The 14,334-nt window shown below is 35.6% G+C and overlaps 2 protein-coding genes across 4 annotated transcripts in view; one reads left to right on the top strand and one right to left on the bottom strand.

Moving 5' to 3' along the window:
• The window catches only part of LOC150092758 (low-density lipoprotein receptor-related protein 2-like), a 599,453-nt gene extending 596,810 nt beyond the window's left edge, over window positions 1-2,643 (bottom strand). The window contains exon 1 of the mRNA XM_090414271.1: window positions 2,614-2,643. Coding sequence (XP_090270397.1) covers window positions 2,614-2,643 — 30 coding nt within the window. The remainder of the gene's footprint in view (window positions 1-2,613) is intronic.
• The window catches only part of LOC150092757 (uncharacterized), a 480,655-nt gene that overhangs the window by 237 nt on the left and 466,084 nt on the right, over window positions 1-14,334 (top strand). The window lies entirely within an intron of this gene.

Genomic DNA, 14,334 nt, shown 5'->3' with positions numbered 1-14,334 from the left:
TGACTAATATTAAATGTATATTTTCATATCATTCTACCGAATGCCGTAGTGCGTTTTTTATAATTTGCTTCCTTATTTATTTATATGATATAATTTAGTATGGGAAATCTCTTTAATATGATTCAGATATCTAAATCATCTTCCCTATATAGGAAAACAGTTTCCTATATGGCGTATGTCCGTTGTTTAGAAAGAGTTAGTTGCATCTTAAATATGGAATCTCCATTTAGTCTTTCCCAATTTTTGCATGTTTCGAACCTTAGAGTTCAAATTGTATGGTAATAGGTAAAATTACACCTTTTAGTTATTGGTGTTTCTGGTATTGGCTTTTACATGTTTCGGGGTATTTTTTTCTCATTGGAGTGGCAGTTTGTTCATCTAACTTCAAATGTTCAGGAAGGGCTCTTGATGAGCATGTGGCCATCATGTTTAGCACTCAGGACTGCACTTTCTCACAGCTAATCTGACTATTTAAAGTCTGAAAAAAAATGAACAGATTCCCAGTATTCCCAACAAAATCAACACACATTAAAATATTAAAAATGCCAACACCAGAAAGGCAGGTACCAAGAAATACAAAAATACTATGAAAATCCACTGTGCACTTCTCCCACTAGAATGTACACACACGCAGACACACAGACCAGTATTCATACACCTCTTTCTCTGTTCCCCAAGATACACTCACTCATTTTTAATAAAAACACGTACATAAACTGTAGAAAACAAAAAATCAGGAAAATGAACATTACTACAGAATTACGTTATATTATATTATAATTACGTTAATATTACTACAGAATCAAGAAAACAAATCAAAGTGACTTCAGGGGAAAGTAAAAAAACCATAACAAAACCAGTAAACATAATGTAAACAAACAGATGCCATCCATCTGGTGATTAAACCATGTGACACACATAGGTCACATCATGGTTTTGCATATATTTCAGTTATTGGCAAGCAGGCAGATCTTAAAGTTTAACCTCATTCTTAAAATGATTGTCTCCCATATTCCCACCTTGCAGCATAATCTGTTGTTAAACACCTAATGATATACAAAAAAGCACCCAGTTCCTTCAGGATAATGGTGGGATTGGATGGTATACCAGCTCGTGTCATACGTGAAGCGGCTAAGAATTGTCAGTACCCTTGACCATGTTGTTTAATTTGAGTCTCGGTGCCTCAGTAACTTGCTCACATTTTATAACACAGTGACGGCTGAACTGGATAAGGGTAATGGGTTTACAGTGATTCTGCTGGACCTTGCTAAGGCCTTTGACAGGATACCACATGGAATTCTAATCAGTAAACTGCAGCATATGGGGATGGATATAGTTGGTGAGATGGATAGGAGGGTGGTTGATGGAGAGATATCAGAGAGTAGTTTATTCAGGAATAGAGTCCAAAAGACGGCCTGTGACTAATGGTGTGCTGCAGGGTTCTGTTCTTGGACCACTACTGTTTAATTTGTTCATTAATGATATAGGAAAGGATCTGAGAGGAATTGTTCATTTGTTTGCTGATGATGCAAAGTTGGATAGAGCAATAGTGAGTGCACAGGATGTCAAAATTTTGCAGATTGATTTGGATAGTTTGGAGAACTGGGCTAAGAAGAATGGATGTGAATTTAATGTGGCAAAATGTAAGGTTATGCATTTTGGAGTGAAAAGATTAGCAGCAGTATACCACATTGGTGGAATTGTACTCTAGGAGATTGACTAGGCCAGGGATTTGGGAGTGTTGGTGGATAGGGAGTTGAGGTTTAGGGGGCACATTGCAAAAGTGGCTAAATCAGCCCATCAAATCACTTGGTTACTGAAGAATACTTTGACGAGCAGAGACAAGCAAGTTATTATTCCTCTGTATCGAGCCTTGATAAGACCCCATCTAGACTATTGTGCCCAGATATGGGCACCAGTGTTTCTTCTTGATGGAGAGGAAGTGGAGAGGATCCAGAGACAAGTGACAAAGATGATAGCAGGTCTATGGAATGAACCTTATGAGTACAGGTTGAAGATTTGTGGGTTGCAGAAATTGGTTGATAGGCAGAAGAGAGGGGGGGGGATATTATTGGGACATTCAAATTACTGAATGGTTTCTATAAGATCAATTCAAAAGATATTTTTGAGAACAGGACTGGTGGTGGGAGGACTATGGACCATCCATGGAAACTGGGCAAGAGTATGGTTAGCAAGGGTGTTAGAACTAGGTTTTTTACTTGGAGAGTGGTGAATGAGTGGAATAAGCTACCAGAGTCTGTTGTGGGTGCCATGACTGTTAATGAGTTAAAGGCAAAGTATAGATAGATATTGTGTGAATGTCGAATAGTTGTTCTTGACATGATGTTAGGGCCTCCCTCGATGAGTCTAAGGACTCCTTGGAGTTGCCCATAATAATAATAATCTGTAGTGACTGCCTTGCTATCCCAGCATAACTGCTGTTCAGCATTGACTGTATTTCAGAGACTGCAACATTTGATCCATCACGTGCCCGTGATTCTCATTTGTGTTAATAGTTTGTGGTCTCCTTGAATGTCTTGCATTGTGGCAGTACATTCCCAGTATGTCGGAATCATTTAAGGCAATGATGACTATTGCTTGGAGCATTCTTACCTGAATGGCAAACGAACTGCTTACAAACATGTTATAGGCTTGGACCATTTGCCCTACCAACTCTGTATGATTGAAAATAATGCTCAACAATAAACATCTTTTCTTCTAACGAGAATACTATTGCTACCACTAATTGTAATAGTGTGGACTTCGCACTTGGTCTTTTATTAATGTGTATGCAGTCGAATGGGATTTCTCATAGCACGTACTGAAGGGGGTGTCCAAGTTCATTACTGTTTTTTGCACCATATCATACTTCAGTTTCAGCATAAAATTAATTCCTTATATACTCACCTTAAGTTGAACAAGAATTTAACAACAATCTTCCCTCCTTGGATACTTTAATACATTGTAACTCTGCTGGTAATATTGAATTTTCTGTTTACAGAAAGCAATCCTTTACAGGTCAAGATATCCATGCATCTTCTCATCATCCTTCACACAAAAAAAAAAAGTGCTGTAAGTGCTTTGTATACTGTGCACACACAATTTGCTCATCTGAGCCTTTTCTATTAGAAAAATTAAATAAAATAACACTATTTTATTTTATTACTTAATGGATTTACGGAGAGACCTTGATGCGGATAATATTTTATAATTATCATCCTTCTTCCAGATTGCAATCTGATGTTAAAAGGATCAGCATATCCTCTATTAAAGGAACACCTGAACAAATATTATTATTATTATTATTTGACACCTCCAGGGAGTCTAAAGACTCATCGAGGGAGAGTGTCCCAACAGCATCGAACGATTGGTCCCCTTCCAACTACTAACTGCGCTCAAACTTACTTAACTGAGCCATTAGTAGCAGAGGCTCTACCAATCGACCAACCTTTGCCGGCTGAATAGCAGGGATCCTTTGCAGAAATAATTTGTACACCACCTTTATCCTTACCTGAAGTTTAACAAATGCTCTGTTCTTGACATCTTTGCTACTTTGGACAGACCCATTCTGCTACTATTAGAATCAAAGAACATCAATGTTATATGAGATTTTTGGATTTTTAAGGTTCATGCCTTGCTTCTCATGTCATCAATACTTGACAGGGTTCACTGGAACCATACCAAGATGCTATATTACAGTAGGTTTCAGTTGGATCATTTATTTTTTTGAATCATGTGAAGCCTTATGCCTCCATCCTAATTTTAATGCTTATTTTGAAGTCTTGTGAAATGACTGCTGCTAATTGTTTAATTTTTTATATCTTTATGTATTTTTAAATTAATTATACATTATTCCCATGTCTGAACTATATTAGTGTTTCCTCCTACTGGACAGCTGCTACTAAGTCGTGTGATATCATATGCATGCTGTATATCACATTATTGTTACCATTTTTCTGTCTTCTCCTTGAAAGATGCTCATGATAGATTGAGTAAAATATATAGGTTATATAAAAATATATAACCTGTATAAATAATTTTTTTTGCTATTTTTGACAACTGAACATTAGAAATAACTATAACAATGACATTAATTGTAGTGAATTTGCAACCTTCATGACTTCTTGAGAGTTAAACTGCATCACCTGGAATTTTTTCTATTAGGAAATTCCAAGCCAACATTTTGGTGTTTCCAAGATATATATATATATATATATATATATATATTCATTTTTCAAGATGCGTTACACTCAAAATATTGTATAAATGTTCTGGATACAATAATTAAGAGGCAGTACTTGAAGGAGGGAAAAAAACAAACATATTGAAAGTTCTTAGCAAGTAAGTCAGCAGATGCCATAACAGAAAAAAGAGAAAAATGTAAGAGTTAAACTTAGTGTAAAAGTAGCTGAACAAAAGTCGTGGGAAATTCTCTTTTCACACAATTTCGAAATAACACGGTTCAGAAAACAAGAAGCAATTCTATTTTTACACATTATATTTTGATTTTGCATGGTTCAAATGGCACTTATTTTTAAAATTTCTGTTTGGATTCATTTCTGTTAAAAAGGGTATTTCCATCATAATTATAATTTCCTAGAATGGTACATATGTACTTAAACTTGAATTTCGGGGGAACCCCCTTGATGTTTTGAATATCAGGGATTACTCTACTAGAGAATGTAGACAATTGTGGTGACAACAAAAAAATCAATTTTTGTAATTACAATTCCTCGAAGTTAAGCCGATCAGTTATATTCACTTGCCGTTGAATTCACTTCCAGGAACTTGCTGTTCCTGGAAGCAGAAGGGTACTGTGCTGATTCCTCGAAATTAAGTTGGTCTGTTACCGGAGGCCCGCCTATATAAAGCTGCTTGGAAGGAGTTAAGCTGTTTGATAAACAATCATTTCTTGTTTACATTTGGAAAGGTTTAAAACCATTACTCATTAATCAATCCCAAAGACCACAGGCAATGAAAGGTATGGATTTTAACACATTACCAGTGCACTGGAAGGCAAACAAAAAAGGTTGGGTTACAAAATAAATTTTTAATGAATGGTTCCATCACTGTTTTGTTCCAGAAGTTAAACACTATTTGACGGGGGAAAAAAATCTGGACTTTATGCGCCTGGCTACCCTGTTTTAGAACACCCGAATGTGGAATTTTGTTTTCTGCCACCTAATACAACATCTTTAATACAACCACTAGACCAGGTTGTGATCACTATTCAAAACTTATTACATCAGAACATTCCAATACATTTTGGATAAATTAGATGCTTAACTTGTATATTAATGATATAGGTGAAACCATCCTCATTTGGATGGAGATATTCAGTTGTTTGCAGATGATGCAAAGTTGGGACGAACCATAAAGAGTAGTGAAGATGTTGTAGCCTTGCAAGAAGACTTGAATAAATTGACTGATTGGGCAAGCAAATGGGGATGTGAATTCACTGTTGCAAAATGTAAGGTTTTAAAATTTGGAAAACAAAGATGGGATGCAGAATTTATGCTTGGTGAGAATATATTGTTGGAGGTAGAGGAAATAAGAGATCTGGGGTGATAGTGGATAAGGATCTAAAATTTAGGGGACACATCACCAAAATTGTGAAGACAACACAAAGACTTCTGGGAATGATGCAGAGGACACTGACGTGTAGAAGTAGGGAGATTCTTGTTTCATTGTATAAGCCTTTAATTAGGCTGCACATGGACTATTGTGCCCAGATTTGGTCACCGGGTTTTCAGAAGGATGAAGAGATGTTGGAAAGGGTCCAAAGGCGACTGACTAAGGTAGCTTCTGACCTCTGGAATGTCGAGTATGATGAAAAATTGAGAAGATGTAATTTGCAGAGTCTGGTGGACAGGAGGAAGAGGGGAGATATGATAGAGACCTACAAGTTGGTAAGGGGTTGTTATAGGATTAATGTTGGAGAAGTTTTACAGAGAATAGCGGGAGATCACGGGAGAACCAGTGGTCATCCCTGGAAACTGTATAAAGAATGTGTGAGTAGGGGAGTGAGAGGTAGGTTTTTTTGTTCGTGCAGAGTTGTGAATGATTGGAATGCCTTGCCTGAGAATGTGGTGTCTGCAAAGAGTTTGAATGTGTTTAAAACACGGTATGATGAGCTGTGTGTGTGTGATAAAAGGACCTCCCAGATGAGTCTTTGACTCCATAGGTCTTGGGGTGATGATAATAATTTACTGACAGTTATTGATGTGTGGAAGAAATTTTCTATTTTGGATTGCATCAAACTTGCTAAGTTGGTTGGTGTTATCAGAATTGAAACCAACTTTAAATGCACGTTGGAAAGCTACTTAGCCAGAATGTGTGAAAAAGAAAAACCCCTATCAATATCGTCCGATTAGCACATGCAATTGGTGGAGAAGGATTTGATGATTTTTCGTCTGCAGATATTTGAAGCATTGATGGTTGACAAGGTTTTTAGTGATGAAGAAATAATAAAAGCTCTCCTTGAGAAATTCAATGAAAACGAAAGAGGTGATGATGATGAAGAGATTCCGCTCACTGGAGGAGTAATTAAAGAAGGGCTTCAAATGGCTAGTAAGTTGCCAAGTCATTTTCTTACACTTGATCCAAATACTGAATTAGTTGAACTGTTTAAACATAAACTGAGGTCACGTATGGTGTGATATGCAGAATTATACAAAGATCTAGTTGAAACAGGATCTCAGTGATTTAATTATAGAGTTTGTGTTGTAAAAAAAATCAACCTTCAGAATTATTGAAAATTAGTGCTAATTTTAGTTCTTTTTGCTGAAGAAAACTTTTCGCCATTGCAGTACAAACAAGAAGGCCAAATAAGTATTTAAAATTAAAAAAAAAAACATTCCATTAAAATTGAATAGTTTTATTCAATGATTTTCTTATATTTTGTTTGAAAGTAACTTATTGTTCGTATCGAGTTTTTCACATCTGGAACCATTCTTCTGTTTTTTATATGCACTGTATTATTATTATTATTTGTCACCTCCAGGGAGGACAAAGACTCATTGAGGGAGGACATCCACTCTACAACTCTGCTTCCACCACCAACTGACTGCAACTACACCAACGCCATCTGCTGCCACTAGTATTTCCACAGACAATCACAAACATCCATGCCCACAGCGGGATTCCAACCCACATCCTCTTGACTGGAGAGCGGACACGCTAACCACTCGGCCAGCCAGGCTAGATGTGCACAAATTTGCATGGAGAAAGATACAAATAATAAGAAAAAGCATGAACTGTTATTGTGTAGAGCAATATTTTAAATCTGCTTCAGGATACAACAGTATACAGGATATTTAAAATAGGAAACGATCATTTAGTTTTGAGCAGGATAAAATGGAGTTGTCCTCAAGGATAGAACATTCAGAACTCCATGGTGGATTTAAAAAAAAATGAGAGATAGCCTGGAGAAGAAGAAGAAGAAAGCATATGCAAAGTTCTTAGCAAGTAAGTTGTCATATTCTCTAAGAGAATATAGAAGAAAAAAAAAAATTAACAACGCAAAGCAGCTTGTTAAAGTAGCTAACCAAAATTTCTGGGAAGATTTCAGTAAGAATTCCTGATTTTAAGTTCACACATAGACCCACACTTCACCATGTGGACGCTCGAAACCAAATTCCTGTGGAATAGGTTGATTAATCCTTATTCCAGGGGTGTCTTATATCTGTAGATGTGTGTCTATTTACAGGGCTAGTTTGCCTATTCTGTAGATTTTGTAGATCTACAGAATTCTGAGGGACGAAAAACCCGAGTTTTTAGGAGAAAATATCCTCTACCTCGGTATGAGACTGGCTAACTCACCTTTAGTCAAAAGACACCAGATAAAAGTTCTGACTGAACTACGGAGGCTCGTTGGTAAGAATATAGAAGATAAATATAAAGAAGGTGTCTGGAGGATGTTGAAAAAGCTTAGAAATTGAGGAAAGGCCTACTGTAAAAGGAGTCAGATGATAAACATGACATAAAAAAAGTGAAGATAAAAATATCCTTTAAGTTTGAAATAATTATTTTTGAAAGATTGTTTTTAAGTGAAAAAAAAGTGGCAGAACCTAAAGGGTGGTAGAAAATATTAAAGAGGAATGAGTCTCAGTACTTGAGGTAGAAAAATGCCAGAAATATTTGACCAGAAATGTTCATGTATATACAGAAAAAAATATACAGAAAAATTTGGAGGCCCTTTCCTACAAATTTTCCCCACATTTCTATATGTGTGGTATTTATTTCTTTCTCTGTACAAGTTTATAGTGGCTGCACTGCATAATTCAGAGGGCATGATTAGAAGGTTGAATTCCAGATGATTGGAATAAACTCTCATAGTACCTTTCTATAAAAAGGGAAATGTGAGAATTATAGGAATTTCCTTACAGTGTGTTCCAGATAAGATTTATGCAAGCATACTTGAGAAAAGGCTAAGAAAAATTGTATCTGAACCCAGCTCGTTTAGAGAACATGTCTGGTTCAGGCCCTGTAGAGGTATGAGACATTTTTTCTTGTTATTCATCATCTATATGGATGACTTTATGAAAGAAAGTACCGTTGCATTAAACCTGTTATCAGAATTAAAAATGTTGATCTCGGCTTTCTATTTTATGTAGATGTTATACTCCTGAAGAAATCAGTTACTTTTCCAGGATTCCTTAACTAAATTGATTGACTGCTGTAACAAATATGGCACTAAAAATCAGCAATAATAAGACAAAATTCAGAAAATAGGCAGGAACATAGAAAACTTCAACTGCATTTTGAATGATGAACATATAGAACAAGTTAGGCATTTCAGGTTTTTAGGCACAATTTTTAGTGAAGATAGCAAATTAATATGGAAATAGACAAGTAGAATTAACAAAACTGATTTGGTTGGGAGTTAAGTGAGTACATTTATATGGAATAAGAGAAATCAGTCAGAACTCTAAAGTAGCAGTGTTCCAACACTTGTATTAACCTTATGGGTTAATACAAGTTGGAATACAAGACTGTGTTCCAACTAGTATTAACCTTATGGGTTCTGTGAGCTGTGTTACAAGTAAAGCATTGATCAAAGAGTGGAGACTGCAGATGTAAGAGTAAGAAAAATGTACAGATATTAGTTATAATTTAGGGTTGTAGTAAAGTTCATGTCCACAAATCCTGATTTTTCTGTGTTGGTGAAAATGGACAGAGCAATCCATAATTTAAATTTCATGAACATGGAATTTTGTAGAATTCATATAAAGAAAGAAGCTAACTTTTGAACCACAAAAGTAAAATGAGTGATCTTCTCAGATTCTTTTCACATAAGTAATATATGATGAAGTTTTCCAGTGAAGCTTGTTGAAATGTTGTAGAGATTCTAAATTCTTAGGTTCTGTAGACTGCGAAAAGCTTAAGCTGTTAGGAAAATTATTTGTTAATCAAATGGTGAGGTTGAGAGGGTAAGAGGGGGGATAGATGATTGTGAGAATATTGTGTGGAAAGTGGGAGGGGATTTGATTTTTTAAAGGATGTAAAATATAGCAAGTGTTCAAGGTATTTGAGAGAAGGACAAATAGAAGTGTGAAACTTTAAAGAAAAGAGGCGAGTTCATTTATTTTTCTTTAAAGAAAACAGATGAACTGACTTGTTTGGAATGATTTTAAGGAATTGGGGATGGGGTAACATGGGATTTTGAGCATTATTAGAGACAATAATTGGTCTGAGAGCTGTGTGCTATTTGTTGAAAATGGCTAATATATTAAATGCCTGCTTGGTTGTCCAAATGGTTGATGCTGTCGATCTCTAATCAGTGTATTTTAGGTTCATGGACTGTGAATTGAATGTCTTTAGGCAGCAGATGAAGTTTTCCTAATGCGAGACCATGTTATTCTATTTGAAGGCCTGAAGTGGCTTTGAAAAAGTTCCATGCCTTTCTTTAGTAGACTCGGTACTTGGTTTATTATGTTTCCCAGTAATTGTGGTTGCAAGGTGATATGGATATCTTCCACAGATGGAGAGAGCACAACTAAATCTTTAGGTAGATAACTTTCATTGCTAAGGAAACACACCACTTAAGTGGCTGTTATGATTTTGTCTCCAGATTAGGGTCTTTCCTCTTTTTACATCAGTGCAGGTGACATCATACATTCTGAGCATATTCTTCCTCCCTCTCCCCCATTTTGAGACTAATAAAACAGTTCTGTAGTTGACTGCTGGATAATTATAGGATCAAATGTGATAACTGTTTGGGAAGCAGTCTGATTTGTTACTATCAAATAATCCTGCTTGTCTGTAATTTTGTGCATTTATACTTCTGCACCCCTACTCCTAGAAAGAAGTAGGGGTATGGTAGTATAAATGGACAAAAAGAATAGGTTCACTCTCTGTGGGTGACATGTTTGCAAGTCATTCAGCTGCCACTGCTCTTTTTTTTTTTAAACTCTTTTGTTCAATTACAGTGAAAAATGATGACTTAAGAAAATAGTTCTCTGCAGATTAGTAAAATCTCTCTCTCTCTCAAAAAAATAAAATAAATAAAAAAACTACAAAACAAAAATGCAAAATAGAAGTTTCCACATTCACTTCCCCAACATTCATGCCTTTTTTTAACATTATCTAAATGATGCACATTACCACTTTGTCATCTATATCTGGAACTAAAAACTACTGTCCACCTTAGTTCCCAAAACAAGATTCCTTTGAGTGCATTTGTCATAATTTGACATCCAATGTCAGAGAACACCAAACCCAGAATTTTTAGTTGATCTGACATTTGATTTGACAAGGACCCACAGTTCAGGTGCCACATTGCACTTCTAAATCATCACATCATATTAAGACAATGATGCAGAGGACTGATGCACAGAAATAAAGATGTTATGGTTCAGGCCTCGTATTCTGCAGAGGTTTGGTACCTGGTTTTCATGATGATGATGATATATGAAGATATCGTATAGATGATATATGAGAGAAGATACATGAAAGTTCACTGTTCTTTGAAATATGGGGAATGAAGACAGATTGAGGGAATGCAATTTGCAAAAGCCTCATGAATAGGAGGAGGAGAAAGGGATGTGATTTGAGAGTTTAGGGATTGTTACCAAGTTAACATGGAAGAAATTTTTCATAGAATGAAGAAGGAAATAGAACAAGAGGCCATAAACTGTAAGAGGTGATAGGCAAAGAAGTGATGAGCAGGTCCTTTTCGTGAAGAGTGACTGGTCAGTGGAATGGATTGCCTGAGAGTGAGTGTGGTGAATGCTCCCACATTGAAGGAGTTTAAAGCACAGTTTGATCATCTCTGTGTAATAATATGTACCTCCTGTGATTTTTGACTCCATGGAGGGCTGGTGTTGATATTCTGTGGCAAAAGTTTCTTTCTACACTTATTTCATTTACTAAATCACTAACTTATGAACTAAAATTTATTAACAGCCACTCTGACTGCTGTACTTAACTACTTAACTGTAAAACTTGATTTTTTCACTACACAATTCAAATAGCTTTCCTTCTCTAATTCCACTCATCAGCTGGAAGGGATACCAAGATCTTTGGCAATTTGGACACTGGCTTGCACAAAATTACTCCACAGAAGACCAAATAATCTTTACCAAACTCCAAAATGTGTAGATATCAATTTCACCTTTAACTCAGACAATGTCAAAGTTTCATTTGTTAATGAACATCCTTTACATATTTCAATTTCATCCTTTAACATGAAACTGAGAATTGATGCCAAATAAGATGACCTTTATGCTTTTCATTCTCCTGCTGCAAATACCTGCTCTGAACAAATGCTGTATTAGTGGATGTAATGAAGTGAATCGATTTTTTGCACAAAGAATAATGAATCTGTGTAATGCAGAGTGGATGAATGTTTCGATGCTAAACTTGTTCAAAGCAAGTCTTGTTGCATGCAAAGAGTTTGGCATTCTGTATTAGGTTTTGACTCCATTAATAATTCTAACTGGAATGAAGACTTCCGTTACCTGTTCTGTCTACTATCCAAATTTTAGTCCTCTGATTTTTGTCAGGGTAGTTGAAAAGGTTTAGCTTATTCCTTTCCTTCTTTAGTTTATTTAATTTTTATTTAATTTCCGTAATTTAATTTTATAACCTCATAGATAATATAATAACAGGACTCTAGCTTTAATGTAGTAAGGTTTTTTTTTTTTTCACCAGATGTCAGGCTAGTTTTAAAGGTTGACCAGTAACTGTAGCATATCATGTGGATTGTAGTGCAGCTTGTTTCTTTGTGTGTATACTCCAGATGATGACCTTAATGTGAAGGTCGAAATGTCAAGTGATTATTTTGGTTTATGTTAAACTGAAGTATTACTCTAACACAGTAGTTGATTCCATAATTTTCAAGATGCATTTAGCTTATTCATGAGTCCAGACTAAAAACTCCAGCTTCACTCAGCTTATGCTACAGCTCACAACATCTGCTGTAAAAGCTCCGGTGAACCCCAATCTGATTTTGAAACGAATGAATATGCAAAATTGTCTTCAGGGTTTTTTATTTTATTTTATTTTTTTTAAATAATGGAACAAACATATCTAGAGGCTTTTTTAAAAAAAAAAATATATATATGATGGTTTATTTCACTTTTGTCACTTAAGCATCTTCATGCTACAGTTTTACACTTTAGGGTATGGTAAAAGCAAGGGTGTATATTCAGGCTATAAGCATTAGGTGTATGTCTGGGAAATTCATTGAGAAATATAATTTTTGAGAAGTTATTAATTTTAAATGGTCAAGAACAACTGTTACACATACATCAAGATATTCATGATGTGCATGTAAATCAGATAAGGTGAACATTGTTATTGAAGCATGCATTGACTAGTCATATATGAAGCAAGAGCCTGTGATGAGAGATAAATGTGCATTTTTATTAGATAAAGGAGACAAAGGAGCACATGGGTATGTGCACTGACAAGTGGGATTTAAGGTGTGCATTAGATTACTGGTAGTTCTCATTAATATTTCTCATTGTTTTCTGTTTAGATTTATTATTTTTTAAATTGATATTCATTTTATCTTTCTGGACAGTGAGAAACAGTATTGAAAATATTTTGTGTACATCTTTTCAGATAAAGGAGATATTGAACATTATGTTGACAGTGCCACATCTTGCCATTAGGGAGACATTGCATTTTGTGAATTTAAGTAAGCTTTGTGTTATATCACCATTTATGTTAATAGTATGTGCAAAGGAGCTAATAGCACCATTAACTGAGCGATTCAACAAGGCTTGCAACAGGAGTTGTCCCTGAAAAAGAACTATTCCTGTTATTAGTGCTTCTGCATAAGAAACATTCATCAAGCTGGTGATGCCAAACTGTAGGCTGGTAATTTTGACTATCAGGTGTAGTGAAGGCTGTGGGAAATTAGTTTTAGTAACCTGGTTTAATTTTATAATATAACTTATATTGGACCAAGGAAATTCCTAATTTTCCCCCAGTCCTCCTTCAGATTTTGAAATAGCATTCAGTAGAATACCTTATGACCAACTGTTTGGTTAAAATTGATGGGGATGGACAGATTGTTAGTAGTCAACAGAGGTTTGCTGATAAACTCCAGTGCAAATATCAGAGGTTCTTTTCTGAGGCTGCTGTTAATTTATATTCCTTTGATGTAGTTTGAGAGGAAATATTGTTTGCAGAGAATGCTAATTTGGGGAAGTACTGACAGAGCTCAGATTTTGCTTCAAGAGGGTTTGAAGTGGCTTGTAGTACTTGGGGGCACAGGAAGGGGGATGTCAGTTCAGTGTTGTGAAGCATCAAGTCATGGTCAAACTGCATGGTTTGGCCACAAGAGATGGGATAAAATATATTGATGGGATCCTTTTTTTTTTCTTTTCTTTTAGTAAAAATGAATGTATATTGCTGGAACCTGGAGGTGATAGTGAATTGAAGTTCAAGCGACACATTACAAAAGTTGTATAGGTTACTCAGGAAATTGTGCCATAATGCAGAGGATGTTGCTTATACTGCACAAGCTACTGATCCAACCACATCTGATGAAAATGTCTTCTCCAGAGCTTGGCAGCTAAGAAAAAGGGATAAGGTAGAGATATAAGTTGAAGAGTTTCAGATATAACAGAATTATTGCATGGGAGTAATGTGGGCATTAAGAGTGAGAGGCTATCACTTGATGCTGTGTTAGTGTATGCAAGGGAGTGAGAAGTTTATTTTATTTTTTTTGTATGTAGAGTAATGAACCTGTGAAATGCAGAGTGGATGAATGTTTCAGTGTTAAATGTGGTCAAAGCAAGGCTTGATGTATGTTGTGGTCTCTAGAGAGTTTGCCATTTTGTATTGAGTTTTGCGACTCCATATGGTTTTATCATTGTTATA

The sequence above is a fragment of the Typopeltis vanoorti genome, chromosome 25 (assembly GCF_054136105.1).
Source record: "Typopeltis vanoorti isolate ZY-2024b chromosome 25, IOZ_Tvanoo_1.0, whole genome shotgun sequence".
In the NCBI taxonomy this organism is placed as follows: domain Eukaryota; kingdom Metazoa; phylum Arthropoda; class Arachnida; order Uropygi; family Thelyphonidae; genus Typopeltis; species Typopeltis vanoorti.
The sequence above is the reverse complement of the archived record's forward strand: the minus strand, read 5'-3'. Positions and strand labels throughout refer to the sequence as shown.